We start from the raw sequence: 25,034 nt of genomic DNA, 5'->3' as shown, positions 1-25,034 counted from the left end.
GCTAAGTTTAGGTCCAATTATAATTATTGTTTATTAACCAAGAAATATAAGTGGCAGAGTAGTATGCCTAATCTAAAGAAATATATAGATACATTTAAATACATGGTGAAACAATTTCTCTCTCTCTCTTTTTTTTTTTTAGCTATCTACATGAATAATATTTTATAAACATCCAAAATTACATTGTTTCTCTTTGAATTTGCAATAGCACAAAAGAAATTATTGGTTTCTGTACCAAAAAACTGAATACTTACAGATTTCTGTGACATACAATTTTTCCAGCTGCAGTAGGATTATGCAGATAATAATCTGTTGGCAGGTCCCACAATGGAGTGTGGTGCTTATATGGTTGGTAAACTTGCAAAAAAAGGTTGATAACATTTTGTTTGTCTGCATCTATAAAAGGTTCAACTATGATTTAATACCATTAAATGAACAGATATGGCTTAAAATATGATTAAAGGAAACTCTAATAACCTTTTGCATAGTTTCAAATAATATTAATCAAAATTACAGTTCGTAGTTTGCTATAACTGAGCTTACCTCAACAAAAGTAAGAAAATTATATTGATACATTCATAGTTAAGAAGGAATACCAGTTAAATTATAAATGTTTTAGTGTTAATAATATCCCTGTAAAAAGTAGTGTTGACATTCATTAAGACTTTTTAAGCAAAAATGTACAACACACATGAATAATTACCAAATTTATTGTTTTTTTATGTATATGTTTATTTATTTTACAAAAGTAACTACTCTGTCATTAAGTATTTTTTTTACTTAATAGCAGAAGCACCTCTTGTAAAGACAGTATATTGCAAGTGTACCGAGCTTACTGATAACTCGATGCCATCTTTGCAAAAAGCTTCTGCACTGGGATAATTCACTTTGGCATAAATATTTTGTTTTTATTTCAAAACTTGTCTTTTCAGAATTCTAGCCTTGTAAAGAATTCAGTAGAGCAGAAAATTATTTTTCTGTTCTTACAAATAATTCAATATCATGTTTCAGAAAGAATTATAAACATTTTTTAAAAGACAAAGTAGAATAGGAGTGGTGTAGCATGCTGGTTTCACCTTCTTGTTTATATCTTAATAAACTGAGAAGTCTGGAGGATATAACTTTACATCATACCTATATGATGAGTGTGCTAAACTCAGAAGATCATACAGGGGTAGAAATGAGATCTAAAATGGGCATTTGCAATTCATAGTGAAGGAGTGTTAAATATGAAGATTGAAAATTTATTTAAATATTTCCTTTTGAAATTAAAACTTAGATAATACCAAATTTGAATCATAAATTTATTTTTGAAGCTAAAATGACATATACTAATAATAAGGCTGTTTAATTAAGTTTCGTTTCTAACTCTGTGAAAAAAAAAAGCAGTGACATGTACACTCTCACTCACCCAAATCAGTGACATGTACACTCTCACTCACCCAAATCAGTGACATGTACACTCTCACTCACCCAAATCAGTGACATGTACACTCTCACTCACCCAAATCAGTGACATGTACACTCTCACTCACCCAAATCAGTGACATGTACACTCTCACTCACCCAAATCAGTGACATGTACACTCTCACTCACCCAAATCAGTGACATGTACACTCTCACTCACCCAAATCAGTGACATGTACACTCTCACTCACCCAAATCAGTGACATGTACACTCTCACTCACCCAAATCAGTGACATGTACACTCTCACTCACCCAAATCCTGTGAATTTTAAATATAATTAGTGAATGCTTCTAGATGTAATATTAACTGTCAATAACACAAATCATTCTAAAGATGCTTTAGTTTCCTTGATATAAAAACTAGATGTAATGCTACTTATTAATAAAAGATGTCAGTTTGAATGTAGTTTTCCAAGTTGTTACTAACATATAAACCTCATTCTAATTTTAATACGATCCAGTGCCAACAACACAAATAACTTTTCTTGTAATATAGCATGTATATAAAGTTCACTTAACAGTTTTTCTCCTTTTTCATAAAACAGACAGTTCATTTGTATCTGGTCTTTAAAGAACAATGGCCAACTTTGAACTGAATAAAATTATTAGCTTGATATTCCAGGTGTATGACAGTAAACTCACCTGAGAAAGTATTGCTATAATAGCGGGAGACAGTTTGCATTATGTCTCGAGAATGAGAGGACAGAGGAGCAATTTTTCTGTATGACTTTATTCTGTGTACAAGCTGCGAGCCACCATACTGTAAAGCAAGTGTGTCACCATGGTCTTCATAGAGTTCTTCTAGCATTCTAGTTGATCAGTTATGAAAATGTCTTTTAAATAATTTTAACAAATTAATATTCTAATTATATTTTCAAGACAAAATGTTAAAATAACTTGCATTTCATGATCAATTTTTAAAACAAAATTCTACAGTTTAAAAAGTTGTTCATAAAAAACTAAAAGATAAAAAATATACCCTAGATTACATAAATTAGCAGTAATACAAAAGGCTTTTGGGCTTACAACCTTTTTTGACAACTCTAAACAATATATTCATACTTGTCATTCAATAATGTTCACCATCCATGAAAAGGTGTGTATGTGTTTTCTTATTGCAAAGCCACGTTGGGCTATCTGCTGAGCCCACCGAGGGGAACCAAACCCCTGATTTTAGCATTGTAAATCCGTAGACATACCGCTGTACTAGCAGGGGGCTATCATCCATGAAAAAAAAGGATTTAAGTGCATTCTTGAACATCAGTTTAACTTTAGTAATAGTTATATCCATTAGTCATTCATTTTACCGAAATATTAATAACTATACTTTAAATGCCTATTTATTTCAAACCTTTCAGTTCCAAACTTTAATACCACATAACAATGACCTTCCACATTTTTAAAAATTGTTCATCACAAAAATAATGAGGCAAATCTTAAATAATGCTAGCAGCTTGAATTTCAAACATCTTTGTGCAATTTATTAACTGTCTAACTAACAAAAATGCCATGAGTTTTATATACAAGCAAACTTAAGTAGAGAGTGTTATTTACAGACTTGTATTTCATGAATGACCAATAATAACTGAAGATTATTTTCATGTCAGGGGTTATTGATGTTCATCATCCCACAACTTTTATTAGAAGTTACTAATTTCTTGACATTTTCAAAACATCACTGGTGAAAAGTAAATGTAAGTTAAAAAACAAAAAGTTTCAGATACTTTCAAGGCGTTTAAGCTATAAAGAAAGACTTAGGAAAAACATACATTAAACTTGTTAAAAAAAATTATCTTAAAATTCACATTACACTGTTCATTTCTGGTAAAAAGAGAGAAAAGAGTTGTATGGAGTTGATTTATAACCTGAAATAAAATAGTGTAAAGCAGTTACGTTTGCTATATGTGCAGATATACTGGCAGATATTTAAAGGAACAAAAGATAATTATGTATAAGTAGATTCCAATTACACTTTACAATTGAGGGAAAAAAAAATATGATATGAGCAATAATTCTATAAAGAACCATTGTCTATGAGTTCATAATTTCAAGGAACAAAATATTCAGACAGCTAATTTGACAAAATCTTGTGCAACTTCTTTAAAAAAAATTGACTTTTTATACAGAACCATGGGGCAGTTAACATGTTGTAAAACAGGAATAACTGAAAATATGTTGGAAGAACAGAGTTTGTAAAAAAAGAGAAAATAATGTTAGACTACTGAAATCTGCAAGAACAACTAAGCAAGAATAAACAATATCTTAGTAGAAATATCTAATTATGATATATATTATATTTTAAAGTATCATTGTCTTAAAGTTATATAGTACAAAAAAGTATGCCAGTGACAGTTTAAAACAAAAAGAAAAAAGTGCAAAGCTAATATAAACTTTAATAAAGAGACTAGACCATTAATCCATTTTAATAACATTGTACATTAAAGAGTAAGGTCATTATATAACATCTGTTGTTAGAAAAACAAATAAATTGTAAGAGGGTGGGGAAAACATTAAAATAAATGACAACTTAAAAGTTTAGATGTAAATTTTGACCTTACCTGACACTGTCTGTATCAAATTCCAAGTGTGGACTCTCTGAAACTCCTAAAGCATAAAGCTAAAAAAAGAAGAGCAGTATTTAATGATATATTTTACAACTAAGATATCATCTACATAGTAAAAATAAGTGACTCCCAAGGTCTTTTTTGACATACAACTAGATGGAGAAAAAGTTGGAATTTAAGTAAATGTATGTGTAAAAGGTCACATAATAAAGCAAGAAGATTGAAATAATTTAAAAATATATAATACAAAAACTTAACATGCCAAAATAAGGAGAAATAAAAGTGTCATAGTTTTATAGAAATCTGGTTTCCTTTCTCTGGATAAAGAAAGAGTGAGAGCTGAAATATGAAAACAGGAAGAAATTCACTAAATTTAAGATGACCTAAGGATGTTGAAATTTTGTTCTCTACTTTATTTCAATAAAAATATCAGCCGTCTTGAAGGCTGTATTATGTGTTAGTTCTCTCTTTAGTAACAATGTAAAATTCTTTTACATTTCTGTATTTTCTTTCAATTCAGTTTGGATGTAGAGAAACTACAACATTAGTGAATTCACTAATTGGCAATTAGTTGTGCTTTTTCTAACAGGAAAAATAACTCTTTAAAGTTTTTATGCAAACAGTTGTCCTTTTCTTTTTGTAGGTGAATCAGATAATGGTTAAGACTGTCAGATTTCTGGGGAGGAAGGAAACGTGCACAATGTGAAGTCAAGTGCAAGCATGGCTTTGTGTGATATTAATGTACTTTTGTAAAGGAAGATTTTTCTCTCATAAGAAGGTTTTAATGACTAATTTAATTCTTAATAACTTGAGCAATTTTTAAAAAGTTAAGTAACTTTTAAGTTTTTTTTTATTTTAATGTTTACTTTTAATAAAATTATTTTAAACTTAACCTCTATATATGGCATCAATTGATTGCACATGTCATGATGTTTATATTACAGAAATACATTCAAAATTTAATTAAGCAACATTGTTAGCAATATAAATAAAATAAAGTACTTGAATATAGTTTACAATTCAACTTTATACATTATCTAAGTTTTAATTTCTTAGTTTCAAAATGTTGTATAATAAACTTCAAGTTGGATAATAAGTGCTGCAAAGTTATATCTTGAATTTGATAACATGGCTTTTACAGCTACTTCAAGATACCAATTATTTGGTACTGAGTATATTCAGAATATTTTTTGAAATTTATATTGTTCATGAAGGCTGCAAATAAAATAAGTTATTATCTGGTCAAAGTAATTAATGACACTTTTACAGAAAAACTTTATGAGGTGTACTTGTAAACATGAAATATTTCTGGAAAAATGTCACAGACCAACCTGGAATGCCATAGCACATTTTCCAAGAGCAAACTGGGCTGTATTTGTTCTGTCCAGACAGTCAATACAATTGACTCTAACCACTCCAGTCTGCAGAACAGATCCACTCTCAGTTATAAATCCTCCAGTTAGTCGATGCTGCTTACTATAAGGTAAATCTTGACAATAATATCGAGGCCAACTTTGAAAGATTCCTGTTTTCCGCAAAACTCCATAGGAAATTTTAGATAGCCTATCCATCACATTGACTTCTTTACTACTCAAAACAAAACAAAAAAGTATATGAATGATAAGAGATGGCTTAAATAATTTTTATTTATTTTTGTAATTATTTTAATGCAGTTTAGAGGATGGAACAGATGAGATAGAACAGTAGGTACCACATTGTTCCAAAATGTTATGTTAATTCAGTCACAAATTATGCATAGCTATGGATATTCATATTTAAAAATAAATCTAATTACATTACACACAAAACTTTTTTTTCAAACTTAATGTTTAGGTTTATGCCTTTCTCAAAGGTTACAATTTTATATAAAAGAAACTGATAACTAAAAATATTACACGCAACAGTTAGAAACCAATTTAACTTTATCAACAAACCCCTCACTAAACGTTTATGCAAAAAGTATCAAAAAATTAGGATTGAATATCTGTATTGTATAGAACTTGGGTATAACATTAAAAAATCTGTGCATTTATCACTAACTTTTACAAAAACAAAAAATTATTTTGAAGTCTTTAATAGAAAACCATTGTTTTTAGAAAAATTTAGTCGAACATAATAATTTAAAAAACAACTTTCGGTTTCCAAGTCTGCTGCAGGTTGGGAAAATCAAAGGAACAGAAAAACATTATAATTATTTACAAGACTGTTATCTTCAATCAGAACATATGTTTTACAAAATCTTAATTTACAGAAATACTGATAGAGAGATGACCTGATGTCTAGTTTTTTATGTTAGTTACTTAGAAGTAGCAAAATTTGGATCCTTTGATAGAATGAAGATACAATCTTTACAATGTTAGATTTTATAGATTTTATCAAGAAATCACTTTGTCATTATTGTTGCTAAATTAATTTTTGTTGAATACGGACCCATTTGAAGTGCATGACAGTTTCACTATGTGATTTAGAAGTACTCTCCCAAATCATTCAGATCACGTATGTCAAAGAAAACTACACCAACATCATCTACAATAAGAGATGAGACTTAGTAAAGAAGGACTGCAACTTCAAAGCAAGATAGGCTTGGGTGGAGTCACTGAGGAAGAGCATCATGAAATAAGGTCATTTTCAAGGGGAGGGACTGTGTCTCAGCAAGCTAGTCAGGTAATTAGTGTTAGGAATTTCTATAAACTTTTTTTTCCTTAAATATAAATTTTGTGGAGTATAGTAATAGAAACCAATAAATGTGCATATGATAAACTGTTACACGAGAGTAAACCACATAGGAAAGAGAAAACTGCCAGATGGACCAATGACACTGATTAGAACTTTGAACTTGTATCTACCATACCCTTTCTTCTGAAATTTATTGTAATTTACTTCTACCCTAGAAAATAATTCCCACAAATAAACAAAAGTTGGGTACAAAATATAGAAATTAGTGATGACGAGAAAACCCACTTGTAGAAAAAAATATATCTGTAAAAATGGCTGGTTTGGGTTGAAATGGTTTCTTCCAGTACCTACTAAATAAACATATCAAATGAGGTACCAAGTTATGAGCTCTGGCAGAAACTTTGAGTAGCTACTGTCTTAAATTTAAAATCTATATAGGCAAAGAGGGAGAAAACCTAGCTAGAGGCCTAGCAGACAAATACAACAAACTAGGACTCTGGATTTCCATAGATAACTTTTACATATCTCTTAATTTATTTGACAAATTATTTGATGTTGAAACTCATACTTGTGAAACATACAGGAAACATGAACTTTATTTCCTACAAGAACCAACAGATATAGACTTAGAGAGAGGGGAAGCACAATTATTTTAAACGTGGATACTTCACAGCTGTAAAGTGGACTGATAAATAAGACATTTACACCTTTTCTACTTAATATTCTAGTATCGTGACCTGTCAGTTAAATGGTGACAACTATAAATTTATGAGGGTGAATATGAATGACAATTGCTTAAGTTACTATTCGTCTGTAGAAAATAAAATAAAGAATGATAAGACTCTTTCTTCTTTACTTCTGGACTTGACAACTATGAATACTAACGTACTGCAGACCAACCAGCTGGCATCACCCTACAAAGCCTTCATCACCTGATCACTCCTGCTGTCAATCCTCAACTTCATAGCAGACCAGATCCTTTTCTCAGTAACAATGCAGCATTTGTAATTCTGAGACTCAAGTATTGGTAGGATTACCCACAGTTGTTTAGAAAGTTAAAAGAAGATGCAGTGTATGCCTCACAGAAAATAAGATATAGCTGCAGTGTTAACTAAAAAATGTATTTAAGAGCAATAAAATACATCAAAAGTATCAGAACTTGTTTATGTATCAAGACTTGTACAGAAACAGAATGGATTTCAGCAGATATCTATATTTCTGTTATTTATAATGGAAAAATCAAAAGTGACAAGTTTTGCATGCACTTTGGAAGTGAAGACAGTGTTCTGACAGTGGGTAATTCTATCTCAATAGTGGCAGATTTAATTATTTATTTTCCAGCAACAAAAGTAGGCTACTTAGACCTTATCCTGTATTTAAGGTTACTTACATTAACAGTATCAGTTATTATATTCATTATAACTAATTCCACACTATTCAGTTTATGAATTTGGGACAAACTTAAATCTAATCTAATCAGGCCAAGTACAACTTACCATCTTGTGTTAGTTCTTACTTGGGTATTGGCTTAAACATGTGATAATTTTACTGTAGTGCAGACACACACTGTTGATTAGAATATTTAACACTGCAAAATAATCTAGGACTATATGGGACCTACTGGTCCATCTTGACTGTCCCATCCTCTAAACTATTGATAAATGAAATTTTAAAAAAATCAGCCAGTGTTCAAAGTTTTTTAATATGACATTTAGGGACCTATTGGTCCATCTCAGGTATTTCACACTCTAAACCAGGGGTTCCTAACTGGTGGGGGGTCGCAAAGCCTTGGCAGGGGAGTCGCGTAGCCTTGTTAGAAGTAGCTTGGGATAACATTAATTTTATTTCATCAATTACATTTTCATGCTCTTACATTTTTTTGTTTCGGTGCAAAGCAAAACGTGTGCTACGTTAGTTCAATGTCATTAGGTGATATTATGGGTGTATGTATGCATGCCTATGAGTGAATGTGCCTGTGTGAATGTGTATGTGTCTGCAACTGTATGTATGTGTGTACTAGTGAGTAGCGAGTATGTGAGTGCACGCGCATGTACGTATGCTTGTGTGTCTGTTTAGCTGTGATTAAGTGTGTGTGTGCTCGCTGTCAACACGTGAGTCACATGTCCGTTGCTGATTGGTGGATGACGAATCGCGCGACTGGCCACGCTCCCTTCCCTCCCAATACTTACCCCTTCATTACTCTACCTGCACCCCCCGCAAATAGTCAGTGTAAGATCTACAGTTGCCAAAGCGTTCATTATTCAACATTTTTATTTTATTTTAACAAGGAGATAAGTAAGCAGTAGAGGTGAGTTGTGTCCATGGCTAAACGGCGCAGATACTCAGAATGCTACCTCAACATTGGCTTCACCACTGTGCTCGCCAACGACGGCATCGAGAAACCACAGTGTTTTGAAACATCCAGAACACGCAAAGAAGGGTTTGGATTTCTTCAAACGGCATGAACGGTGTCTTAAAAGCCAAAGAATCGATAGAAGTGGGTCGTTTCAGCAGCAGAGTGCAGCCATACTGGAAGCTTCATATGAGATTGCATTCAAAATTGCTAAACAAAAAAAGCCTCATACGATTGGAGAAACACTTCTTAAACCCTGCACGATGAAAGCAGTAAATCTTATTCTTGGAGAAGCCAATGCAAAGAAGATGCAGCAAGTATCCCTGTCAAATAATACTATACAGAGGCGCATTTCTAAAATGTCTATGGATGTGAAGAAACAGGTTTTGACTGAAATCAAGGGTTCCCCTTTGTTCTCCTTTCAGCTCGACGAGTCAACAGATGTAAGTTCATGTTCTCGGTTGCTTGTCTTCGCGAGATACAGGTGACATCAAAGACGAATTCTTATTCTGCAGTGCACTTTAAACCACAACGAAAGCTGATGATGTCATGGAAAAAGTTTCAACTTTTTCAACAAGATGAAGATCATCGATGGGAAAACGTGTGTAGGGTTTGTACGGATGGGGGCACCGGCTATGCTGGGATCGAAATCAGGATTCCAGTCGAGAGTGAAGAAGCTAGCACCTCAAGCAAAGGGCATCCACTGCATGATTCACCGATATGCTCTCGCCATTAAGACTCTCCCTGCCTCTCTGCAGAAAGTGCTTGAATCTGTAATCAAAATTGTAAATTATGTGAAGACTCAAGCACTCAACACTCGCCTATTCAAAGAACTATGCAAAGACATGAATGGTGACCACGAAGTCCTTCTCTTCTACACAGCAGTATGTTGGTTGTCGAAAGGAAACGTTATTAATTGTGTCTTTGAAATGAAAGATGAAATAAAGCTATTCCTGGAAACTCAAGAAAGGAAAAATCTTGTAGCTCACTTCGAAGATGAAGCATGGAATAAAAGGGTTGAGTACCTAGCCGACATTTTTGACCAGCTGAACAAGCTCAATTTGAAGCTTCAAGGAAGGGAAACACATGTTCTTCTTTTTCAAGATAGTCTTCAGGCCTTTGTTTCCAAACTGCAGAACTGGCATCGGAAAACCAATCTTGGAAACATCGCTATGTTTGAAAAGCTTTGTGGAGTGACGGATGAGTCTCAGATCCAACTGGATCAGTTCCTCAAGGATGAGATTACCGAACATCTTCAGTCTCTAGAAAAGGAAGTCGAGCGTTACTTCCCTGAGCTATCACAGGAACAGGAGGCCCTGGTAAGGAACCCATTTTGTACTGAACTTGATGTATCCAGCATCCCATATGATATCCAAGATGAATTTCTGGATCTAAGGAACGACTCTTCAGCTCGTGATCTCTTCAAGGTGAAATCCGTGACTCAGTTCTGGTGCGCTATGTATCAGTCATACTCCAAAGTCAGCTTTACGTGTCCTTGTTCCATTTGCTTCTACCTACTTGTGTGAGGCAGGATTTTCCACTCTTGTCAACATAAAAACAAATAATAGGAACAGATTGGATGTTGGAGATGACATGAGACTGGCTCTAACAAACGTTCGGCCACGAATTTCAAAGCTTGCTGCTGAAATGCAACATCAGGCATCTCACTAGCTGGGTTGGATAGCTGTTCATACCTATATTAATATTATTTTAAGAAATATATGTTCTTTTTGTGAATTCAGGTTGGACCAATGTGATTTAATTTGCTAATAAATAATTACATAATTTTTAAATATATTTATAGATGTTTCTTTCCCTCTCCTTCACAGAAAAAAAAAAAATTAAGCTGCTGATAGTAAGCCCTAAGTAGGGGGTCACATGGGTTTTAAACTTTTAGGTAAGGGGTTGCGAGTGCCAAAAGGTTGGGAACCCCTGCTCTAAACTAAACATTTAAAAAAAAAATTCAAACCAGCTCTTATCATTCATATAATTATTAAACTTTCTCTTAAACTCAACTAAATTTACTGCCTCCACAACATATGAAGGTAACTAATTCCAAATACCATTCATCTTGTAAGGAAAAAAAAACTGTCTTAGCTGAAGATAACTCCAACCATGCCAAAATTTATATCTGTGTTCCATAGTCTTACTATTCTCACTATTAAATATTAAAAAAAGATAATATAATTCCATGTATCATCTCATACACCTCAATCAGACCTCCCCATAACTTTTTTTTCCCAAGAGAAAACAATTTGAGAGATTTCAATTTCTCCTCATGTAACAACCTCTCTATCCCAGGCATCATTCTAGTAACCCTTCTTTGAGCCTTTTAAAACAGTTCAATGTGCTTCCTAAGGTAAGGAGCCCAGGACTAGATAAAGTACTCCAAATGTGGCCTAACCAGTGCCATATACAATGAAGTTTTAACTTCTTTTTGGCTTGTATTCAGTATTTATGTATATACAACCTAAAATCCTATTTGCCCTATCATTAGCAAGAGCACACTGCTTGGATGATTTAAGAGACTAACAAACTGTTACACCAAGATCTAAGGTTGCATTAACTGTGCTGCAGGGCCCCAAGATACAAGGAGACCCAACACTGACAATCTGGACAGTCAAACTACCTCTCTTTTTTTTTTTATGAAAAGTCTTCATATTGGATTTGTTTTTATTTTATTCTTACTCAATATAAACTAGATCAATTTGACCAATTTCATAACCACTATAAAAAAATACAAAACAAATCAAATTTAGGCTGGTTATAAGGTAAAAATCAGAAGGACATGGAATGGAATGGATGACAGGAATCACCCTTGGTAGGAGTCAGATGGGAGGATATACATAAAGGAATTTGTCTTCTAATTCTGACTGAGCACATCAACATCCAGAGTAAGTGGATGGGGCACTGGAGACCAAAACTGAGGTAAGTTTGTTGTGAGAATAGTAGCAAATGCCATGATCTAGGCATAGGGTATCCATCTAAGAACATAACTACTAGAAAACCTGAAAATCTAGAGACCACTCCATCAGATAAGTTTTGTCTGAGCAGGATAGAAGATTTGTGACAAAATTGAGAGCACCCAGAGCATAAAATGCAAGTAGATGAATACTGAGCACGTGGGCAACAAAAAAAAAAGGATATTTAAAATTTAATTACCAAGGTAATAAGAACAAATGCCTTCCTGGTAATTGATATATGCCACTATCTTAGTATTGCTAGCATGTATCACGATCAGACTATTCTGGGCTAAAAGAAGAAAAAGATCCAAAGTGTAATGAACAGCAAGAAGTTCCAGGATATTAATACGGTAAGATCATTTGGTAATAGATCATTGATATGAAACTATTGCTGCTTGACTCATTCCTTCCAGCTGTGAGGCAAAGCATCCATAAAAATATATAAATTTGGATGAAGGGAAGGAAGAAGAACTCTTGCCAAAGTGTTAACCTTTTCCCACCACCAATGCAGATCATCTACAAGGGAAGGAGGAGGGATACTTGGAATATTTAAGGGATCACACACAAGGTTCCTTAATCATAAAGAGTATATTTAAGAGATATCATATGAGCATGATCCTAAGAGATACTTAACACCATAGAAGATCACATCATGAAAAGAAAAAGGACTTTACAAGGAGGACAAAGTTGGGCCTAACTGAGATGAGTGTTGAAAAAACATCCAAATGGATAACATATTTTGTAGAAGCAAAGAAGGATTTCTCCAATATAATCAACCAACTGACCCAAGTCATTTCCAAAAGATGCAAATATGTGTTTCAGTTGAGCTCCAGTTCAGAATGAGCCAATGGAAGATAGTAATCTTTGTGATAGTAGAAGCACAAACCTAAGGGTTGCATAAGTCTGGCTAAAGTCTTGATTACAACATAAAAGATACACAGAGCCGTTGCAAACCTTAAATCAGAGGTATCTTCTCGACTGTCATGATATGGGAATGTGGAGATAAGCATTCAAGATATTGACTGATATTGATAAACCCTGAAAAAAAGCCTACCTGAAAGAGAGAAACAACTCCATGGTAAAATGAAGTATCATCATAAAATGATTGAGGTATGACAGATCAATCACAGCCTGCCCATCTCTAGTTTTCTTGAGGATAACAAAGAGCCTGGAATAAAAATATTAGGTTTGGTGGCATTCTCAGAGAAGGGAACTTTTACTGCCTTGGACAGATTCTGACATGTGGAAGGATCCCAAGACAACTGAAAAAAAACAGGTATCTGAGGCAGTGAAGGAAACAGAGGACAAGTCCCTTGGATAGAACATGAAAGATCCACAGATCCCTGACAAAATCTCACTACAGATGAACAAACTTGGATAAGCAAACCACTACCAGACCAGAACCCAATGGGTAGTAGTCACCAATACTGCTGGCAGCATGACATTTGGTGTCAAATAAAATAAGAAGATCCTCATGTTGAAGGAACAGGTAAAGGTTGATGTTGGACATACAAGACTGTTTAGTAGAAATGTTGTTGTTTGGTTTGTGACTTATTATTTAATGGTTGTTTAATTTTCATGACAGGAGTGTTGAAGGTTGACTGTTTTAAAAGCATTAGTTATGACAAACTTTGTCACGTAACTTAGCATGAGCCATGCATTGTGTATGCATTTTAACTGCTGTAGTACTGTTGACATCTTTCTTGAAGCCTGTACGTTTTTCTCACTAAGTAAGTATAGTAACATCACAGCATCTCATAGTTTGTAGAAAGTTCTATATACAAATGAATAAATGGATGCAAGTGAAGATCAGTTAGAAAAAAAGTTATTTTGCAAAGGAAAACATGAAGTTGGCCAGCGAGTGAGTGATTAGCCTTGTCGGGTGATTCCTAAAGTTTCACAGCTGTATTATAACAAGAGAGATAGATTTAGTTTAAATTTCACACAAAGCTACACGAGGGCTATCTGTACTAGCCGTTCCTAATTTAGCAGTGTAAGACTAGAGGGAAGGCAGATAGTCACAACCACCCACTGCCAACTCTTGGGCTACTCTTTTACCAACGAATAGTGGGATTGACCATCACATTATAATGCCCCCATGGCTGAAAGGCCGAGTATGTTTGGTGCAACAGGGATTCGAACCCGTGACCCTCAGATTATGAGTTGAGTGCCTTAATCACCTCGCCATGCCGGGCCAAAGAGATAGGAAAAATAATCTATTTTGTCAAGTGAGTTCTAAAGTAACTGAACCAGCCTGTGTGGACTTTTGACAAGAAAAAGATACAATTATTTAAAGCTCAGGATACAACTGTGGTAACCATCAAAAGAAGTTAAGTAAGTGAAAGTGAAGTTCAACTGCACAATTGTTAGTTTAGCTGTAACAAGTGATATTTTAAAGTGAGTTTCACAGTTTAACAGAGATAAGGAGAATAATTTGTCTTGTTAAATGGTGTTCTATGGTAACTGAATCTGCCTGTGTGGTCTTTAATGAAAAGGAGACAACTATTTAAAGTTCTCAATACAACTGTGGTAACCCACAGAGAAATGTAAGTGAGTTTATCACAGACTGCTTTGTAAGAAACAGAGTAGAACAAAATAATTCACTTTGTTATTTGGTTTCTAAAGTAGTTTAATCAGTCTGTGTAGACTTTTGACAAGAAAAGAGAATTTATGTGGAGTTTTAGATACAACTATGATATCCTAATGGTATCTATGATATCTAAAATAAATTTTCAGGTGAAGAATATGTTAACTTGCACAGCTCTATGTATTTACTAGAAATTTCACATTGATAAAATGGTAGCTGTACCGGTATAAATCAAAAGAAAGAAGTCCTTTCTGAAGATAGCAACAGAAATGGAAAACTCACTGTATTAACCAAAGGAGAGGATGGGGTTTATTTGATGGGGATTCACTTGGTAGGAGACTACATCCATATTGTGCAAGGAATGCTTTTTGTGAAATAAAAGTACTACAGCAAAAAGTACTATAAAAAGTGTTATGCAGTTGTTCATAATGTATCAACTACTCAACTGCCCTGAATATTTCAGGAGTTACGCAGAAATGCTTGAATGTTGTGATTATAGCAATAACTCTAGCTGTATAGTACATTAGAAATACCAGAATAAGTTAGTGCAAAGGTGAATCATCTCACACCTGCATACTCAAGAGAATGCAAGGCCCAAGTGGCTAACATAAACACTAAGAACAGTCTAGGTAAACAATCCAGTCTTCATTCTGATCAAGGAGTGTATCCACTTGGTCTAATAACAGATAAAATACTCCAGTCCAAAGGATAAATCCCAATACTGACCTTTCCTGCAGCTAGGGACTGGAAAAGCAAAATCTTTCCCAATTTGTTTCAAGAAACAAGAGAGAGGAAGTTGCAGAGGGGAGAACACTTAAAGGGTGTGCTAACCAAACAGGAATCACAACTGACAGACTGTGCAATGGATTACCACAAAGAGGAACACTGGGCACTAATCAGATGTAAAGACAAGAGCCACACCAGCTGTGATCTTTTTCTTCAAGAAGCAGTACAACTTGAAAGGCATTGTTGCAACATATCTAATCAAAGTTTTGTTTGAGATTTTACTCTAAATGCCTCTCATACATTCCCATAGAATTTCTTTGGAAGCAAATTTTGATTTGTCAAGTTTCTGATCAATCAAATCTCAGATATGCTTAACTGTGTTGAAATCAGAAACTCTGCAGGCCATTGCATTATTTGAACAACTCCAGCAGCTTCTTTCTTGGCTAATAAATTTCTGCATAGGTTAAATGAGTATTTGGAGCCATATCTTGTCAGCAGAGACATTTACCAATAATACTGAATACCTGGACACTTTTCGGTCATTTGAAACATTGATAATAATTTCATGCCTGAGACCACTGGCAACCTTTCTTCTGTTCTGAAGGCTGCATAAACAAAGGTACTTAACATCCATATCATTCAGTTTAGGTATTCCATCTCTTGATTTCCTATTTTTCAATATCTACCTGTCTCAATTTCAAGACACAGGGTGTATTTGACAATGTTTGGGGAGCACGTCAAGTCTGCAGCAATTTGTTGGAGAGTTCAGCATTACATAAAGCTTTTATGCAAACTCTCTGCTCTACTGACACTTCCCTATGCTTTTTGAAATGTGGCATGACAAAAAAGCTTGATATATAACTGATTTTATCAAGGTTTATTTGTGGGATGCTATTAAATTGATTTCTTCTAGCATATACCAGTACCTTATAGTAGCTCCTTGCTAGTTTTTTCGATATAGTTAAGACACTGCATGGGGTTTCATAAGAGGTATTTCAGACCCTAAGTTTGATCAGTGTGTTCATTCAAGCAGAACTTTTATGATGTGCAATCGGTACAAGTATATAGGAATTTTAGAGAATGATACATATTCTCACCCTAGCCCATTCAATTGTCAACAGGGATCACTGAAACATTACCATAGTGTTGAAATTTACATTATTTGATGGAAAGGAAGAATTAGCCCCATAAAATGGAAAGAATGACTAAATAGTATCTTGTCCTAACACTCTTTCATGATACTGTAAATATAAATACTTCCAATGAAATATTGTGGAAAACTTTATCTGAACAGTGAGCACTGAGCAAAGCTAGAAGGGCTTAACATTGGTTCACCTCCATATTAAATGTGGATTTTGGAAGAAAGAGAAGTATTCTTTGTGAGGCAACATAAGCCATGCGATTTAACTGTATCCAATATTTGTTTTCATTTTTGGGTGTTTTTCACACTGGGAGCTGCAAGAAAAATAAATAACCAACAGCTCTCATCTGGAAAGATTGAAGAGAGAATATAAATTGGAGAGAGATGAAACGTAGAAGTTGAAGAAACTGAAATGTGGTATAAAGAATGACATGATGTGAGGGTTGCATACATCTTGTCTGCAATATCACATCTAGAAGATTCCAATGATCAGATTCAAGAGAAACTGTAAGGTGATGAAAATTACAGGAGAAAACAAAAGGAGTCAATTTCTGTATGGGAATAAATAAACCAGATTAGTTGTGTAACCCAACCAGCTGAAGATAATTCACCAGAAGAAGAGGTATCCCACAACAAAAAAACTCTGCTGGATATTTTGAAAGGAAGATGTACTTGGGAGATAACTGTAAACTGCCCTAACTTGATACTAAGAAGAAGTGAGATAACTGTAAACTGCCCTAACTTGACACTAAGAAGAAGTGAGATAACTGTAAACTGCCCTAACTTGACACTAAGAAGAAGTGAGATAACTGTAAACTGACCAAATTGACAAAAGATAAAAATGGGATCTAAATGATTATATAGAGGAAGGAAGGCCAATTGAAGAAAAAAACTGAGTTACTCATTCAACTAATTTAAGTCTTGCAGAAGAAGTGGTAATTATTGAAGGAAAATAAACATTTCCCTTAGACACTAATTCTGGAGGCATCCAAGGCATAAAATCAAAGCTATTTCTCCCAAAAATGAAAAGAATATGAAATGCAAAAACTTTGAGAACTAAAGAAATGTTCCAGTCCAGAAGACTGTGAGAAAGATAAAGAAAACTGATAATAAAGGCATAGAATAGGTCTTTAGAAATTGAAGGAAAAACAAAGATGATCAGAGAAATCATGAAAGGTCAGTGACAAAGCCACACTATAAAAAGAGATCAAAGAAATGGAAAGACTATCCTCAAAAAGCCAAGAAAAAAAGGAGATAAGAAAGTATAAGGTAGGGAATGGTGAAAGTACCATTATCATTTTATTAATTTTGCTTTGATAATTTTAAGTGAAGGAAGACCAACAGAAGTAAGCAAGAATAAAGCTACTCTGCAGGAAATATCCTGCCCATCTTGCAAATGATCAAACAAAAGCTACAAGTGAAAATAAAAATGTGGAGCATCATGGTGAAAGATGGAAATCTGAGGCTAACATAAAAAGATCTCTGAAGAAAAAGAGGCCTCGGAATCAATGAAAGAACCCAAATTATGATTGAGCTGGCAAAGAGTGATAATGAAAACTGGTAAAGGGTGGTTATGAATTCAAGAAAGCATCCTGGAAAAAAAGACGAAAAGATAAATAGGTATAGAAAAAGAAAGTGAACTGATACAAACACAAAAGGAATACTACCAGAGTCAGGAAATTTTGCACACGATGATCCAAACTATGAAAGTTTGATGACAAGAGGAGTCACAAATGTATTAATAAAAGAACTCCCAAATTAGAAACAAATCTACAGAAACACCAGGAGATGACAGAATATTCTACCCCAACAAGTTGTTTTGGGCAAGATAGCTGAATACCTCCAAATTTAAAACTACTTGCATTATGAAGGCCAATCACAAGACATTACTTTCATGATTCAAAAAGGGAAAGTCAAGAAGTATAACCAGTGATGATAGAGTGTAAATCCTAGTCCAATGATATAAAAAATAAGAATGGAGTTGTTGAAATTGATCAAAACAGGATGTCCTAACAATTTTAGTGACAGATGGTAGTTGGGCCACTGAACTGCCTATACCTTATGGACAGTGAAATAGAAAGACTGCTCAACAAGAAATGAAAAACTAAAAGGGCTGAAGGTATATAGAATGAAACTGCACTCTAATAGAAAGATATCTATAAACAGGGATAAGTTTGGGAGGGGTGGAGAATGAATTGAATTTTACAGCCAAGTGGAAAATTTAGAGCCACTATGATGGTGAAAGGTAAAGAGATGGAGGTTAAAAAAATGAGAGTAGACAGTGATCACAAGGTATATTTCATTGATCTGTCACAATTATCTGCAGTAAGAAATCCCAAAAGAGATAGAACCTTATGTATACTAAAAAGGGAGACACGAGAGCTTTGAAAACCACAAGTTTCATATTTTGGAAGTGTAAAGGAGAAGGTTAAGATTACCCAAAAATAAGGTCATAATACATCAGATACTAAATGGAAATTAATACTGACTAAGGAACCTGAATAATCAACCCAAATGAGCAAACACAGGATCACATGCATACTAGAAGCAGACTGCATGAGTAAGGCCCCTACAGAAGTTATAAAAGTTCTAATTCATTGCAGCAAATAACAGCATGACTGTCAACATAAAATCAGAATTATGCAAAGAAAGAAAAGCTTTTCATATACATTCCTTATACATGTGCAGTAAATTATGTGAAAGGTGGGAGAATGGGAAACTATGGACAACTTGATGGATGCACTAGAACACATAAGGGACTTTTATAACTTTAATTAATTACATGTCTGTTAACAGCATGAGAGCAATTAGCCAAGGAAAAGATTTTTGTATTTCAGAATTGAGTACGCCTGTTCTGAATTTTTCTTTCATAAAAAGACCAAAATGTAGAATTGTAATTTATATATAAAACAACTTATCACTTGTTTGTTTACTTCATAATAGTGTAACTTTGCATAGAATTTGAAATTAGTATTTCAGGATTTGTTAATAAAACTCTAATAACAATATCTGAAATATATTTAAAGTGAGTGAGTGATTTAGTGTTTTATGGCACAAAGCAGCAAGGCTATCTGCGCCAGACATTCGGTAAAAATGTAAAAAAAATAAAAATAAATAAATGTAGTAATAGACATAAATGGAAATGAAGGTAAAACAAAAAAGTATAAAACCAATGTTGACACCTAGTCTACAATGTTAAGATAGAAGGCAGAGTATAAGAAGTTGTAAGGTATTTACTCTAGCAAAAAGGTAATGATCATAACCCGCCAGGAAGACTAACAGGTAAGTTCAAGAACCACCGTCAGTCACCTGAAGTTGGTCTTTCCAGTCCTGGTTCCGGGTTATGTGTCATAGCAACCAGTATCAAAATGTAAAAGAATAGAAGTTTTAAAAGATACATAGCAAAATTGTAACAATGAGTAGCCAAATGTCCAGTAAAAAGATAAAAGTCAAGTAAATGGAGTAAAATTTGTAAAAGTAATTGAAGATAAAAGCAAAACGGCAATTAAAACAGAAAATGGTGCAAAAACCAATGTTGACATCCAGTCAACAAAGTTGTAAAGAACTACCTGTAGCAGAATGGTAATGATCATAACCCGCCAGGAAGACTAACAGGTCAGTATAAAAACCACCATCAGTCACCTGAAGTTGGTCTTTCCAGTCCTGGTTCTGGGTTATGAGTCAATATGTCCAGTACTAAAAAGTTAAGTAGTAAAAGTGTGAAATGGTATGCAGCAAAAGTATAATAACAACTCGCCAGGATGACTAACGAGTAGTTCAAACGGATAGTTCAAACAGTAGCGTTAGTCACCTGAAGTTGGCCTTTCCAGTCCTGGTGTCGAGTTATTTAATGTTCTGGCCATTGTCCAATGTCAAATTGAAGGAGAGAGATTAAAACTGTAAAAAAGGAACCACAATTAAAAAGGTGTAATGAATAAATATGCAACACTTAAATGAGATTAAAAAGATTAATGGCCATTAAAAAATTAAAAACATTATCAAGGTGGACAGAGTCACCATCACCAATAACTCTGTCCAATGTTACAGACTGACCCTGGGAAAAAATATGTTTAAAATATTGCCGTCGTTGAGAATTGTAACGATGGCAAGAAAGTAAAACGTGGCTGATAGTGATTTGAGTGTTACACAAACTACACATTGGTGCATCAGTTCCAGATAAAAGAAAATGAAGAGTTAAAAAAACTGTGACCAATGCATAGCCTAGTGAGAACAACTTCCTCCTTCCGAACTTTACGGAAGCTAGATGGCCAAAGTCCAATTTTGGGTTTGATTTGAAAAAGTTTGTTATCACGTTGCTCACTCCAAGTAAACTGCCAGCTGGCACGGAGCCGAGCCTTGAATACAGGACCATAGTCCATGTACGGATTAGGCACAGTGGTGATAGTGCCTGAACAGATAGATTTAGCTGTTGTGTCTGCAAGCTCGTTCCCGCGAATACCAACGTGGCCTGGTATCCAGAAAAAACTGGATTGAAGTAGCTGCTAATGAGAAATGGGCCAGTTGGTTTCGAATATCAGCGAGAATAGGATGTGAGCTAACGTGTAGCGATTCCAAGGCAAGTATAGAACTAAGCTAATCAGTATAAATAGTGCAGTTGGAGTACTGCTCCACTGCAATATGATCCAGGGCAAGAGATATGGCATACAGTTCAGCAGTGAACACAGAAGCTGTAGAAGGGATTCTGCACGCAACTACTGACCCAGAGCAAACCATAGCAGAGCCCACTGAATTACCTGATTTGGAACCATCTGTATAAATGGGAACTGAATGATTGTTTGAAAGATATTCATTGAATAAAAGACGGTACTTCCAATCTGGAGTATCTGCCTTTTTTAGGTGACTGAAAGAAAGGTCACATTTGGGAGCTGTAATAAGCCATGGTGGGATGGGCCAACCTGTGGAACCTGCAATGTTATCCAAGGACAGACCCGATTCATCCAATTGCGCCCCGGATGTGAAGGCCAAACGGAGCAATGACAGATCGTCTGTTCTGAAAAAGTACTGCCCACCGAGGAAGGAAAACACATTTCCAGGTGGGATGCTTTGGTAAGGAATGAAGTTTTGAAGTATATTGTAAAGATAGTTGCAAACGGCAAAGGTGTAGAGAAGGTTCATGAGATTCAATGTATAAACTTTGAACTGAAGAGGAACGGAAAGCCCCAGTGCAGAGTCGAAGTCCTTGGTGATGAATGGGGTCCAGCATCTTTAAGGCCGAGGGTCTGGCAGAGCCATAGACCATTGATCCATAATCGAGTTTCGATCTAATAAGAGCACGATATACCTTTAACATTGAACAGCGATCTGCCCCCCAACTGGTAGAAGAGAGAACACGGAGGATGTTCAGTGCTCTTGTGCATTTGACCCGAAGCTGCTTTAAGTGTGGTATAAAGGTCAGTTTACGATCAAAGATAAGCCCCAAGAACTTGGTCTCCAGGACCCTGGCAGCAAAACTTCACCGATATGAAGTTCAGGATCAGGGTGAATACCCCGTCGACTGCAAAAGTGCATGCATACAGTTTTGGAGAGAGAGAAATTAAAGCCGTTCGCCAGAGTCCACTTCCGTACACAATTGAGGACGGTTTGTAGTTGCCGCTCAATATATCTCATGTTTGACGACTGACATGAGATGTGAAAGTCATCGACATACAGCCCATTCGCAACAGTGAGAGGGAGTTGTTCAGTGATGGCATTTATCTTTATACTGAAGAGTGTAACACTCAATACACAGCCTTGAGGGACTCCAAGTTCCTGTACACAAGAACGGGAAAGTGTCGAACCCACACGAACTTGGAATCTCCTGTCCATTAAAAAGTTTTTAATAAACATGGGTAGATGGCCACGTAACCCATAGGTATGGAGGTCTCACAAAACGCCATACCTCCATGTTGTGTCGTAAGCCTTCTCTATGTCAAAGAATATTGATACAAGATGTTGGCGGTTGAGAAAGGCTTCTCTGATAGATGTTTCAAGACGAATTAGGTGGTCTGTGGTGGAGTGCTGTCGACGGAACCCACACTGGGTGGGCGAGAGGAGGTTGTGTGATTCAAGGAACCAAACAAGACGAGCATTAACCATCCTTTCTAATGTCTTACAGAGACAGCTCGTCAAAGCAATTGGACGGTAGTTTGAAGGAATCTTGGGATCTTTCCCTGGCTTAGAGAAAGGTAAAATAATAGCCTGGCACCAGGCATCAGGAAAAACATTCTCCTGGACATCAAGAGAAGCAGGTGATAGATGGTGCAGCATGTCATAATGAATATCATCAGGTCCAACAGACGTACTGGCAGACCGATGAAGGGCCATTTTTAGTTCCACCAGGGTAAAGGGACAATTATAATCAAAGAAGCAGTCAGTTCGAAAGGAAAGAGGTGATCGCTCTGCTCGAGTCTTGATGGCCAGGAAGTTGGAGGAACAAGCAGAAGTGATAGATACCCGGCAAAAGCTTTCACCTAGAGTGTTAGCGATGTTCCGAACATCAGTCACCTCCTGACCATCAGAGAGTAAGATCGAGAGGGGGATAGAATTGTAGTGTCCATTAACCTTTCGAATCCTGTCCCATATTATCTTGGAACTGGTGGTAGAAGATATGCTGGTTGTGAACTTAATCCAAGATTCCTTCTGGCTTTGACGTCTTACCCACCTAGCATGTGCATGGGCCCGTTGGAAAGCAACCCGGTTTGAAAGTGTGGGATATCTACGAAAAGTATCCCAGGCCCGCTTTTGAGCCTTCCGTGCTAAGTGGCAAGCAGGATTCCACCACGAACGAGGATATCGTGGAAAACGTGTCGAGGTTTTAGGAATACACTGAGCAGCTGCATGTGTAATACAGTCAGTTACCGCTGCTACACAGTCGTCTATTGATGGCTGATTTACGATGGCAGGATCAAGTTCTTCGAGAGCAGTGAAAGTGGACCAGTCTGCCTGATCCAGCTTCCACCGGGGCACGCGGGTAGGGTGGCATCGACCACGGCCAGTTTCTCTCAAAAGGATAGGAAAATGATTACTGTCAACCCTCCATGAAAAATGGGAGAATAATGAAGGGGAGCAAACTGAGAGATCAATAGCAGTAAAGGACTGACTAGGTGCATGAAAGTAAGTGGAAGAACCAGTATTGAAAAGAGAAAGATTGTGATCAGAGAGCATCCGCTCTACAGATCGGCCCCTCCCATCAATAATAGCACTTCCCCAGAGGGGATGGTGTCCATTAAAATCTCCTAGGATTAGAAATGGAGATGGCAATTGTTCAACGAGCGCATCAAGATCTGATTGATCATGTGTCTTTCCAGGGGACAGGTACAGAGAACAAACAGTATGGTATGACCCAAGGAAACTCGGATGGCTACAGCCTCCAAGGGTGTGTTGAATGAAAAAGACAGGGTGGGCACATACTGATCAACCAACAGTGCCACCCCTCCATGTACTCGACCATCACACAACCTGTCATTTCTGTACAGAGAAAACTGCCGAATGGAGACAGTATCAGCAGTTTTGAGAAATGTTTCTTGTAAAGAAAGACAAACAGGATGGTAGGAAGCAACCAGCATTTTGATATCATCCAGATTAGAACGTAAACCTCGACAGTTCCATTGCATCAAGGTGGCCATTTTTAAGAACGGGTAGGTGAAGTGGCTGGAGAACCCTTCGGTTTACGACCACGTCTTTTTTCTTTACTGTCTTTAGTCGGAGGAGGTCTATCAACCTCCATGGATCCTGCTCTGGGTCGGGTGGGCAGGTTTTTGTTATTGGAAGGGGAATCCAGTGACTGAGGACGCGAATGAATAATTGTTTTGTCTCTTGTGGTGGGAGAAAAAGATGTATCAGAAGAAATGCCTGTGTTTGAAACTGAAAAACGTGGATCTTGAGGTTTGTTGGAAGGTATGGGAGGAACAGAGATGGGTGTGGAAGTCGATTCATCAACCTTTTTTAACCACGGAGGTCAAAAGGCTTTTCATTTGTTTTGAAAACGATTCTCTTGGAGGCACAGAGAGACCTGTCTGCACTCCCACTGTAGTTGTGGAATGAAGTGCAGCAGCATATGTCCGAGATGGAGTTGTGGACAGCAATTTCCGAGCCTCAGGATAACTAGTGTTATGTGTCGTTTTCAAACGCTGCACCTCTTTTTCCTCCAACCATTTTGGGCAAGAATGAAAGTAAGAGGGGTGAGAACCATTGCAGTTTACGCAATGTGGGTTCATGTCACAGTCATCGTGGTCCTTGCCTCCACAACGAGCACATGTCAGGGAACCACGACAAGATGTCTTTGAGTGGCCAAATCTCTGACATTGGAAACATCGAAGAGGGTTTGGTATGTATGGCCGAACCCTGCAAATGAGATAACCTGCCTTGATGGTGGCAGGTGCACGTGGTGAAGTAAATGTTAAAACGAGGGTATTTGTTGGCAGTGTAACTCCATCTTTGCAGTGGAGATGCCTCATTGCAGAAACTCCTTGAGTGGAGAGACCAGCGAGAATCTCTGACTCAGGAACGTTCTTCAAATCCCTTTCAACAATACCTCCTCGTGAAGAATTCAAGGT

At 36.0% G+C, this 25,034-nt stretch overlaps 1 protein-coding gene across 12 annotated transcripts in view; it reads right to left on the bottom strand.

Moving 5' to 3' along the window:
* FIG4 (polyphosphoinositide phosphatase FIG4) overlaps positions 1 to 25,034 on the bottom strand; it is a 124,496-nt gene that overhangs the window by 42,443 nt on the left and 57,019 nt on the right. For all 12 annotated transcript variants that reach the window (XR_013032274.1, XR_013032272.1, XR_013032275.1 and 9 more), the window contains 4 exons: positions 5,365 to 5,620; positions 4,028 to 4,086; positions 2,112 to 2,278; positions 255 to 396 (listed from right to left, as the gene is read on the bottom strand). Coding sequence is in view for 6 of the 12 variants with exons in the window: in XM_076517342.1 (XP_076373457.1) it covers positions 255 to 396; positions 2,112 to 2,278; positions 4,028 to 4,086; positions 5,365 to 5,620 (624 nt within the window). In the remaining 6 variants the exon portion in view is untranslated. The remainder of the gene's footprint in view (positions 1 to 254; positions 397 to 2,111; positions 2,279 to 4,027; positions 4,087 to 5,364; positions 5,621 to 25,034) is intronic.

This window comes from Tachypleus tridentatus, chromosome 8, assembly GCF_004210375.1.
Source record: "Tachypleus tridentatus isolate NWPU-2018 chromosome 8, ASM421037v1, whole genome shotgun sequence".
Taxonomy (NCBI): Eukaryota; Metazoa; Arthropoda; class Merostomata; order Xiphosura; family Limulidae; genus Tachypleus; species Tachypleus tridentatus.
The sequence above is the reverse complement of the archived record's forward strand: the minus strand, read 5'-3'. Positions and strand labels throughout refer to the sequence as shown.